At 44.8% G+C, this 12,301-nt stretch overlaps 1 protein-coding gene across 1 annotated transcript in view; it reads right to left on the reverse strand.

The window, feature by feature from the left end:
* RCE1 (Ras converting CAAX endopeptidase 1) overlaps window positions 1–12,301 on the reverse strand; it is a 216,972-nt gene that overhangs the window by 153,228 nt on the left and 51,443 nt on the right. The window contains exon 3 of the mRNA XM_086938566.1: window positions 2,116–2,199. Within this exon, the coding sequence (XP_086794692.1) occupies window positions 2,116–2,199 (84 nt within the window). The remainder of the gene's footprint in view (window positions 1–2,115; window positions 2,200–12,301) is intronic.

A 12,301-nucleotide genomic window follows, 5' to 3' on the forward strand; every position in this document is an offset into this window, starting at 1 on the left:
GTGGAAGAGGCATACAGGCAGACCTCGAAGATGTCGGGGAAGACTCAGACAAGCCAGATTGGTATGCAGACTCTGGTGGGAACCCAGGCCCCAGCAGCGCTCGGAGACCAGATTGTTGTCCCAAACACCCCAGGGTAGAAGGTGTCCCTTAAGAAGTCCCGGGGGCATTAAATGAGCCATTCTTGGGTGCTTCAGACCATAATCTGGGTTCAGCCGCTATGTAAATGCAACCATTTATTTTCTGAACACTGCACTTTGTAAGAATGTAAAGACCAGACTGTGTGCTACGTAGTTCGGTAGACGTTTCTGGAAGACCTTGGGCCAAGGTCTTCGCCAGCACCAACCCCAAATACATGTCCTGACTTCATGACATCTTATAAAATGAAATGCAGCTGCGTGAACAGAATAAGCAGATGTTTCAGTGTCTTACTCTATAGATGTTACTTGTAACTTAGCATGTGATAAGTAAGATTGTGTAGAAGTCGGGGCTTTATGTACAAAAGTATTTTCGTTCGCAAAGCAGCTTTTCACATTACACAAAACCCGTTTTTACTGCTAAACAATTTGTTGTGATCATTGCCGAATGGCAAACAGGAGAAGGTGTGAAAAAAGACATTCTCCTCCTCTCTATGAGTCGCAAAGGAATGTACTAGTGGTTTGTACGTAAATCACACAATTGGAACGTCATTACTTCTCAAGTTGGAGTTCTCACTGGTTTGTTAAGGGGGTGTTGTCATTAGGGGACAGCTTCCCCTTTAGGAATTTTGTTGGGAATCTACGTGGAGAGAAGCAGTGGTCCAGGTGACTACTGACTGCTCCCTCCGATGAGTTCCCAAATGAGAAACTTTTTTTAAAAAAAGCAGCACCGGTCTACTTAATTGACACGGGTTGCTCTAAATAAATATTGTTTCCCATTTGGGAATGCAAACAACGGGATGGTGGTCTGCAGTTCCTGGCAAGCCACCATCTCTGGTTTGGAAGCCTTTAACAGGGACTAGCAAATTACGACATACATAATTAATATTAAGTAGGAAGATAATTTTGCAATCGCTCGAGAATGGGCAATTAGAAAAGTGACCTATCAATACATAAGTCTTCTCAAACCAGACAGTGTGCAACGTGTACATACCTGATGTGCGAATGGGGATAGTACAGAAGGCCTCAAGTTTTTAATTTAATCCACCATCAGAAGCTTATTTGTTCAGACCGTCATGTTAACACTGCCTGGCCCAACTCTCAAATTTGGTACCAAAACACACACCCAAAGTAGGTCTAGGATGATGTGACATCACCAACTCCAAACATCTAGACTCACCTTCAACTAAACAATCACTAGGGATACAATACAACTCCTTTGTTATACACCACACATAGGCACAGATTATACAGCACACACAACTGCAACCCCAACACTTACAAAGCTATGACGCCACAAGACACTTCATACAGCAAAACACTCCTACCAACGAGAAAGTCCAAAGTACCACACCCAATGTCGAAACCAGACAAACAATATAAAATAATTATGTCACATACATCAAAGTCACTCAACCACTTTATCCAACTAAATTGAAAAGTAAGGTGCACCTTAGACAGCACAAGATTAATTCTATCAGTCAACTAAAAGAAATTACTAAGTAGCTTTACAACCACTCCAGGATCATTTAATCACCTCAGTATATATTAGTTGTAATGGGTACAGCAGCCATCAAAGAGTCATCTCATCACACTACTAAATATGAACTGTAATGGACACCATGGCTACTGCAGGATCCTCCTATCAGCCTACTATTTCGACATGGATACACAATACCCAGGTTGGTTCACATGCGTGTTGAAAATTTCATTGCACATTTAAGTGCATAAATACGCACCAATTATTGTACGCAAATTCCAGTTGCATACTGAATCAAACAATGGATAGAGGTACAAAAGTGCCCAGAATGCAAGGTGGATATCACATTCATGGAGCTATCAAACACTAGCCTGTGATGAACTGCCCTCCGTTTAGTTTGCAGTGGGCATTAAAGCTAATTAATAACTGCTCATTGGAGAACATAACAAACAAATGAGAAAAGAAATTGTAAGGCAGTGCCTAATGTTACACCTACTTACCATAGTGAGCAACAGTGGCAGAAAGGTTGCATTGAATATCCCCTCCAACCGGAACCCCATCAGTGCCAGCAATGGTGCATCTGGCTGTGAAAGAAGAGAATAATTCTAATGAACCACATCTTTCAACTTATGGGAATTGAACAAGCTGATGCTAAACTGTACAAACCATATGAGGTTATCACGGAGAACAATCGGACCTGTGGGATTTGCACTTTGTGGGATGAAAACCACAATAATCACCCGAACCCTAATATTTAATCAGCCGACATTTTACCAAATGTTTTGACTCCAGTTGATCTAAGTTAGAAACTACACTCCTCACCAAGAAAACACGATTTCGCAGAGTAAGACAGAATAACATTTTGGAAGCGTGAAAATTGAGTTCTAGTTCAAAATAAGGCAATAAGTAGATTATTACAGAACAGTTAAATGTGCTACAGAGAAATATGCATGAAATGCCATGAAGGCCCAATTACAGAAGTACAGATAAATAAAAAATCATAAAACGTAATAATCCCTGATGAGGCCGAATCTAAGCAAAGGTTTCAAGTTTCGGCTCATAAAGAGCACTGACAGCATCCCAATAGCAAGTTTAGATAAAAGATTAGCACAGTAAGTCACATATGACAATGATAAGAAAAGATTTGTTTACAAAAGACAAAATACCAAAGGTTTTATGGACAAATCAGCAAAGTTAATGTTAGATTTTGCAAATTAAGCATGGTGTGATTATGGTTAGGTTAGGGTGGCATTGGCAAATCAGAAACAAATACAAATTCTCTAAATCATTAACACTATCCCAATTCTTAAGGTAAGAGAAGTCTTCCATTTGCATCCTAGTAAACTGCACCCCCGAGAGCTATTGCACAAATGAAACATTTCTTAAACAATGGCTCATAGAATTAGCAAGACTCCACTAACACTTCCAGGAGATGTCCTTGAAAATGATACTTTGGATAAACAATAGAAGCTCAATTCAAAATAAATGTTTTAAAGAAAGTTGTATATTGCTATACCACTCCCGTCATTCACTTGATGCGCCACAGAAACAAGGGGAGAGATGATTTTCTGATTGGGTGGGAGAGCGAGGCGGGGCAAGTTGAGTATAACACCCGAAACTGTATCCATTTTAAAAATAATGGCGTATTACACGAAAATGTGGCATAACTATTCATTGCATTATTTACACGTCAAATTGACTCCGGTTACTCATTCCAAGTACAATATCATTAGTTCATCGGTCAAGACTCTATACAACGTTAAAAACACAAAGGATCAAAAATATTTTTCACACATTTTAACGTTTTTGTATATTTTAAAAAAGATTCAACAACCACAAGTTTGTCACACTGAAGAGTCAACCTGTTTTTTTATAATCATGTTTCTGGAGGGTAAGGAGAGGTCACAATGCGCTGGAATATCAGCTGATCATGGGACAGAGGTTTTTCTCTTGTCTTTGTGGAGGAAACACAAAGTCTGGTCAAATGTGTACATCGTGTGACTGCTGTCAGGGCTTTGCTGTATATCACCCACCGTGCTATGATTAATGGAGCTACTACACTTAAGCTGTCTGGTTCTCAGGACAATGTGAATTCGCTCACTGATTCACTCTTAACACCCTGAAAAGCTGTTTTGAATTTAGAAAGATGGAGCAAACGGTAACTAGAAATGATCCCGGTGGACACTGTTCTCTTTGGAGAAGGGGCTAGTGAGAGGTGCGACACTGAACAATGGCATCTGCTTCTTTGTGAATATATCTTAGAGACACATTGGGTTTCCAGGAGCTTTAAAGCAAAGATAGCAAACTGAAGAAGAATCAGAGCCAGGATTGGGGCGATCAAAAGAAAATGGAGATCTGTAAAGGCTTGTTCCAGAGGCAGTTTGTTAAGCTGGTGCAAAAATACACTAAGTGGAATCATCACAAAATCACATTAAGAGTGCAAATAGGTCTAAAGACAAAAGCCATAAGAACAAAAATCTTGAATGAAAAGGCGAATATGTTTTTAACAAATGCAATTGGAAGGGAACCAAGCAGCAGGGGTGTATAGGACTGTTCTACATCTGATCAGTGTGCGTGAACACAGAGGTCCCACTTCAAACACCTGATTGAGGAACTGTGGGTCTGTCAAAAATTGAGGTGCCTTTCACAACAGTAGCAGAAATCAAGGTACTGGTGTGTGGCCACTTATGCTTCAGAGGAACAGCAGACACACTCAACTAGTGACGTGGGCAAATATCTTCAAGGTGCCAGCATTTAATGTAGAGGATTTTAAAAACACCGAACCAGTTACGAATAGGAGGACGACGTTCCAGAAAGGCGCAGGAACGGTGTGGATAACCAATCTCAGGTAAGAATGACTGCAAAAAACAGAAAAACAAAATAAAAAGGTGATGAACATGAATACCTTGAATTTCACGGATAACTGAATACAGATATCTAGCCTTTAGTTGCTGTCCCAGTAGAGGCACTCGTTATGTAGTCAGTATTCAGTGTGGGTGCTGCCTTTTACCAGTACTATCTCAGAGCCACCGTAACAGCACCGTGCAACACCCATATAACCAAATTACCCCTCTTTGGGCATGTGCCTCCAAAGAGATAGCAAAATAGATCAGCTGTTTACTCTAGGAGGTGGTAGGTGGAAGAAATTCGATAGAGCATGACATGGTAGATAACACTGTCCCTGGAACCTCAAGTCAGGAAGTTTGGGACTTTCACCATCTCCATCTCCAGCCTACGCTGACATCAATCTGGCGGATTTGATCCTTCGTAATGGCCCTGAACTGACCCCCCCATAAAAGCTGGTGTGGCGCTCTCTTTCCCCTGACTAGGATGAGATTTTGTTAATAACCAAGCCAGTTGTTGTGGGTTTACTTTAGTTCTATTTGCAATGGAACCTCATATTTGGAATGGCGGAGCATTCCAAGGCAGACTGTTACTCTGCCAGGGACGAGGTGCCGTGATGGTCGTGTGCTATTTATGAGAGGATAACCTGGAGATCTTCAAGCTGCACCCGTCTGGTGCAGTGGTTAATTTGTAAAAAAAAAAAATCAGTGCTGGGGCTCTTGTGTGGAGGCAGCTTGCACCAACCCAATTCTCCTGCTAGCGCTGCCTAAAACAGAACCTACTACTAACCATAAAATGGGGAGATAATGTGACATAATGGCCAGAGCTGCCGACCTTGGAGCTGGGGAACGAGGCGCGAGTCTCGACCAATGTTCCCTCTTAATTTTTTTCCTCTGTGTGCGGCAGTGTAAAGTCTATGTCGTCATCCCCCCCAGCGAGCCCAACCCGACCACCCAAACGAAAGAGAACGCCGGCTGGCCCGGACTGGACCACGGTACAGAGGCGCCGGCGAGCTCCCCCTGCTGCGGAGGCCTCACACAGCCAGGCCAAACAAGACCACATAGCCCACATCCGATCGCTTGAAGGTGACAAGACTGAGTCCGAGGGGGGATCTCTCACACCCTGAATGCAGACTCAGGCGTACTGCGTCCCTCCTGGTGTGTTGGCCTAGCATCTCCCGTTGCCGACTTGCGGTTCGGGCTGCGGAGAGTTTGTTCGCTGTGAACCTGGATCACGGTGACTAGGGCTCGGAACAGTGGGAGCCCCAAGTCCGAATATACTTTGAGAACACCACGGCCCCCCTGGCCTGCCCCCTAGGGAGTGACATCCCAGAGGGTGTCCGAACCTACGGGTGTAGGATGCCCTGTAATGGGGTCAGAGAACTTTGGCCCTGTTGGCCGCGACTGTTGTATTCGAATGGCCGGCCTTCCTGGCTGAAAGTTTTTGGTTTCTCTCTTCTTCCTTTCCTAGATTTCCCTCTGTACTCTTTTCTGTCTCTTTCTCCTTCGGCGTGGGACCTGGGGGGGGGGGGATGCTGGAGGTTGGCGTGGAGGGATGGGGAGTGGAGGTGTGTTTGGGGTGTGAGTGGTGCCTATGGGTGTGTTTGGGGTGTGAATGGTGTGTATGGGTCAGCGGCAATGGGGATGATAGTACTTTATGATGGTGCCTAATGCAGCTGGGAGCGTACAAGGCCCCCTGAAGATCCTGTCTCTCAACATTAAGGGCCCTAACTCGCCTAATAAGCTCAGGCAAGTGTGCCATTACCTTAGCCGTCAGAATCCAGACATTATTTTCCTACAGGAGACTCACCTTGTCCAAGCTGACACTGTGCGCATGGCTCATCCAAAGTATCCCCTCCAATTTTGGGCGGCTACTGACACAAAGACTGCGGGGGTGGCAATATTGTGCAGGGCTGGCATCAGGCGGGAAGAGGACAGGCCTTTCAAGAGTGGCGACGGGCGCTTTCTCAAGGTGGATGTGGTGGTGGGACGGGGACACCTCGCCTTGTGTAACATTTATGCTCCCAACCAGGCGCAGGACCGATACCTTAGAGATCTCCTGAGAGACCATGTGCCACAGAATGGTTCCTCGCTCATAGTGGGGGGGGGCCTGAACTTGGTCTGGGACCCGCGGCTGGATCGGAGTGACGGTTCTTTCAGTGGTGCTGGGGCGATGTCCTTGGAACTGCGCAAGAGATTTGCGGACCTTGGGCTCTTTGATTCATGGCGTTACTTCTCCCCAGATAAAAGAGAATATTCTTATTATTCCCATGCTCACCTCTCCTATTCTCGTATCGACTTCCTGTTCATATCCCCTGATCTCTCCCGTGACGTTTTGGGGGTGGAGATGTCTGACATCTCGATCTCTGATCACGCACATGTCGAATTGCTCCTACAAGACCCGGCGGCCGGCCCTCCCAGAGAGAGGAAGTGGCATCTCCCGCCGAGTATCTTGCGAGATGCGGCGGATGTCGAAAACATCCGAGAGGCCATCATTTCCTACTTCTCACTCAACGATCTGCCTGAGACGCCCTTCCCTGTGGTCTGGGAAGCCTTCAAGGCAACGATACGGGGTCATATCACGTCCCTTACGATAGCGAGAGGCGCGAGCATTGGAAGACAAGTTGACGGGGGAACTGAGGGAGGCTGAGGCACAAGATCAGAGCGTTTCTACCCAGAAGTCGAGGAGACATTTGGCCAACCTTAGGGGCCAGCTCAGGCTGTTACGTGCCAACAGGGCTGAAACCTCCCTAGTGGCATTGAAGCAAAAATACTATGAGGGGGGCGACAAGGTGGGGAGTATGTTGGCGAGGCGGTTGAGAGCCAGAGCTGCTAAGGCCCACATAGCAAACGTGCAGCTGCCGAATGGGACCAGAGTTGCGACGGCTAGAGCTAAATGTGAAGCCTTCAAAGACTACTATGAGACCCTCTACACTGAGGAGAGGCCACCTCCTGAGCTCATAGAGGAAGTGGTGGGGAGTTCTAGCGGCGCGCCGCTCCATCCCCAGTTTGCACAACTCTTGGAAGAGGCGATCTCACAGGAGGAGATAACTTCCGCGGTGCAGGAGCTACGCTTGGGGAAGACGCCCGGACCGGACGGCCTCCCATTATCCTTTTATCGCGCATTCCGGGCGCAGCTGGGTCCCCACCTGCTCCGGCTATTTAACTCCTTTACGGACGAAAGGGGCCCGTCCCTGGACATGGGGATGGCTGAGATTGCTCTGATACTGAAGACCGGGAAACCCGGCTCTGTGCTCATCTTACCGCCCGATTGCCTTATTAAATACAGACTTTAAAATCTACACAAAGATACTGGCGAAACGTCTCGACCCCCACATGCCGGGCTTGATCGATCCCGACCAGGTGGGTTTTATCCGTGGGAGGCAGGGGGCTGACAATATAAGGAAAGTGAGTAATGGGAAGGGGTCCCAGTAATATGAGAGCATTAACCAAAGAGATGAAAATAATCAAACAAACATAACTTCAGTCCACATTGTTTAATTCACAATGGGATGATACATTGAATATGTATACTTTTCACAATCATTAATCTGTGGTTATTCACAGTGCTCCAAAGGTAAAGACGGGGAGGGTGGTGTGATGGTGCTGGGAATTGGTGAAGGAAAGAAAAAGGATTCGTACGTGACAGTAAAATCAGTAATTTGCGCTTATTTCACAGAGTTACAAAATCTGTACCACAAAACAAGACCAACAGGTTCATGCGACTTATTTTAAACAAACATCATACTCCAAATGTTCAATGAATGAGAACTATGGGGTGTGGAGTTGACGATGAAGGACATTCGGTTGTCGACGTTTCGACCCTCATACGTGCAGATAATAGTGTTAATCTTGCTGTGGGGTCTTCATCAGGACCGGGGTGTAGTAGGGGACACGTAACCTAATCAAGGTATAAATGTATGTATTAAAAATACGGGAAAGGTTATCCCTGAATTACTTAAGATGGCAATGCACACCATCCACATAATGGGATATCCCGCCAAAATGGCTGGGACAGAATTAATCTGCGCAAGTAACAATTAGCGCAAGTCATTGCATGTAGTTCAGTCGTGTCGAAACATCACACTAATTCAATGCTTAATGGAGAGCCAGAAGTCAAGAGCAATTGGGAATAGGCCAGAACCGCGAGGATGGACAGTGTAAGAATTCAGTGGGAAATACTGATAAATTCAACATGATTACCCGGATATAATTATGGGCACGGGCCAATTGGCTTAACGATTTAATGCATTATTGGTACTACTGTGAGAGTACCAGGCAGTTAAAACTTACCACGGGTGTGGTATAGGCAGGACCCGATGAGGTGTCGGTTCAAAGTCACTTTAGGAGAATCTATAGGGTTAAAATGTAAAGTTATAAACGATACACTTTTATTAGAGACCGTGCTAGGAGGTTGATATACAGATTGCCCACACGGTGAGGGACTCACCGTAGTTTGGCCCAGACGCTGGAAGTGTAATTCGGAATCAAAGGGGTTCCTGGTACCATCGGTAATGTGCAATCTAGCAAAAATAGAACAATTGCACTGTTTAAGGAACTGTTAGGACACTGGAGATGATCCAACTGATTGGTCTTGATGGACTCAGTTAAAAACTCACCCGTACGCCGTAAGCAGGACACGTCCGGCGGGGATCGTGTTCAATGGCGATCAGGCAGTATCGGATGGTTTGCTGTGTCTAAGAATATGGAGGGTGCAAAGGCATTAGCGTCAAAGTGCTTGAACGGGTAGCTAGACAGAGCGTGAGAGACCTCCCTGGTCAAAACCCGCTTACCAGTCATGGAGTGAATCCGGTTCTGATCACTGCTCTCAGTCGCAATGGCGAGGCAGAGTTCCGGGTACGAGAATATCACCACGGAAACAGAGTCACGTGATGATTTCCGCCTAGGATAGACACGGTAGAAAGACTCCAGGGGTTGCTAGGTTACAGGGACACAAGCTACTGCGATGTTATATGCACAGTTAATCATAATTCCTGACATGTCAAGGAGTAGATTCCCCAGATGGGATATGGCAATTTCCAACTTAATGAGGTCATGTGTTACGGAAAATCTATAAAGCAACCTAATGAGATACCGCTTGTGTGATAATTCAAAGACTAATATAACCGATTTATGTGCAAGAAATGCCGCCTTGTTAACATCATTAGTATGGCATACAATATACGTTCAAGTACACACTTAAACGAGTCACAAATTGTTCAACATCTGATTAACAGTACTAGTAGCCTGACATCATGTGGATGGGTGAACACTCATTGGTAGTAGTAGATGTCATATCAAACACGGGGTGGTGTACCTCTCGCATGAGGGTAAAGACCACCTTACAGAGCCTGTATAACTTGGTTGAGCATATAGATAGTAGGTAACACAAATCTTAGAACCGTCAGGAGTGTCTGCTAAGGACATGAAATTGCCATAACTCTACATAGATGGCGTACCTCGCACATGCGGGTAAAGGCCATTTGTGCTGTAAATGAGAATGACTTCAAGGCAAAGTGGCTAATTGGGAGAAGGTACTGTCCTGTTCATTAAGCCCAGATTCAATTGAGTCAAAGGTAAACATCCATCTTAGCTCACGGGTATTAAGGATGTTGGAGATGTCCACATCCTTAATACCCATGAGCTAAGATGGATGTTTACCTTTGACTCAATTGAATCTGGGCTTAATGAACAGGACAGTTCCTTCTCCCAATTAGCCACTTTGCCTTGAAGTCATTCTCATTTACAGCACAAATGGCCTTTACCCGCATGTGCGAGGTACGCCATCTATGTAGAGTTATGGCAATTTCATGTCCTTAGCAGACACTCCTGACGGTTCTAAGATTTGTGTTACCTACTATCTATAAGCTCAACCAAGTTATACAGGCTCTGTAAGGTGGTCTTTACCCTCATGCGAGAGGTACACCACCCCGTGTTTGATATGACATCTACTACTACCAATGAGTGTTCACCCATCCACATGATGTCAGGCTACTAGTACTGTTAAACGAGTCACAAATTGTTCAACATCTGATTAAGTGTGTACTTGAACGTATATTGTATGCCATACTAATGATGTTAACAAGGCGGCATTTCTTGCACATAAATCGGATATATTAGTCTTTGAATTATCACACAAGCAGTATCTCATTAGGTTGCTTTATAGATTTTCCGTAACACATGACCTCATTAAGTTGGAAATTGCCATATCCCATCTGGGGAATCTACTCCTTGACATGTCAGGAATTATGATTAACTGTGCATATAACATCGCAGTAGCTTGTGTCCCTGTAACCTAGCAACCCCTGGAGTCTTTCTACCGTGTCTATCCTAGGCGGAAATCATCACGTGACTCTGTTTCCGTGGTGATATTCTCGTACCCGGAACTCTGCCTCGCCATTGCGACTGAGAGCAGTGATCAGAACCGGATTCACTCCATGACTGGTAAGCGGGTTTTGACCAGGGAGGTCTCTCACGCTCTGTCTAGCTACCCGTTCAAGCACTTTGACGCTAATGCCTTTGCACCCTCCATATTCTTAGACACAGCAAATCATCCGATACTGCCTGATCGCCATTGAACACGATCCCTGCCGGACGTGTCCTGCTTACGGCGTACGGGTGAGTTTTTAACTGAGTCCATCAAGACCAATCAGTTGGATCGTCTCCAGTGTCCTAACAGTTCCTTAAACAGTGCAATTGTTCTATTTTTGCTAGATTGCACATTACCGATGGTACCAGGAACCCCTTTGATTCCGAATTACACTTCCAGCGTCTGGGCCAAACTATGGTGAGTCCCTCACCGTGTGGGCAATCTGTATATCAACCTCCTAGCACGGTCTCTAATAAAAGTGTATCGTTTATAACTTTACATTTTAACCCTATAGATTCTCCTAAAGTGACTTTGAACCGACACCTCATCGGGTCCTGCCTATACCACACCCGTGGTAAGTTTTAACTGCCTGGTACTCTCACAGTAGTACCAATAATGCATTAAATCGTTAAGCCAATTGGCCCGTGCCCATAATTATATCCGGGTAATCATGTTGAATTTATCAGTATTTCCCACTGAATTCTTACACTGTCCATCCTCGCGGTTCTGGCCTATTCCCAATTGCTCTTGACTTCTGGCTCTCCATTAAGCATTGAATTAGTGTGATGTTTCGACACGACTGAACTACATGCAATGACTTGCGCTAATTGTTACTTGCGCAGATTAATTCTGTCCCAGCCATTTTGGCGGGATATCCCATTATGTGGATGGTGTGCATTGTCATCTTAAGTAATTCAGGGATAACCTTTCTCGTATTTTTAATACATACATTTATACCTTGATTAGGTTACGTGTCCCCTACTACACCCCGGTCCTGATGAAGACCCCACAGCAAGATTAACACTATTATCTGCACGTATGAGGGTCGAAACGTCGACAACCGAATGTCCTTCATCGTCAACTCCACACCCCATAGTTCTCATTCATTGAACATTTGGAGTATGATGTTTGTTTAAAATAAGTCGCATGAACCTGTTGGTCTTGTTTTGTGGTACAGATTTTGTAACTCTGTGAAATAAGCGCAAATTACTGATTTTACTGTCACGTACGAATCCTTTTTCTTTCCTTCACCAATTCCCAGCACCATCACACCACCCTCCCCGTCTTTACCTTTGGGGCACTGTGAATAACCACAGATTAATGATTGTGAAAAGTATACATATTCAATGTATCATCCCATTGTGAATTAAACAATGTGGACTGAAGTTATGTTTGTTTGATTATTTTCATCTCTTTGGTTAATGCTCTCATATTACTGGGACCCCTTCCCATTACTCATTTGATAACCCAGGT

The sequence above is a fragment of the Lissotriton vulgaris genome, chromosome 9, assembly GCF_964263255.1.
Source record: "Lissotriton vulgaris chromosome 9, aLisVul1.2, whole genome shotgun sequence".
Lineage (NCBI taxonomy): Eukaryota > Metazoa > Chordata > Amphibia > Caudata > Salamandridae > Lissotriton > Lissotriton vulgaris.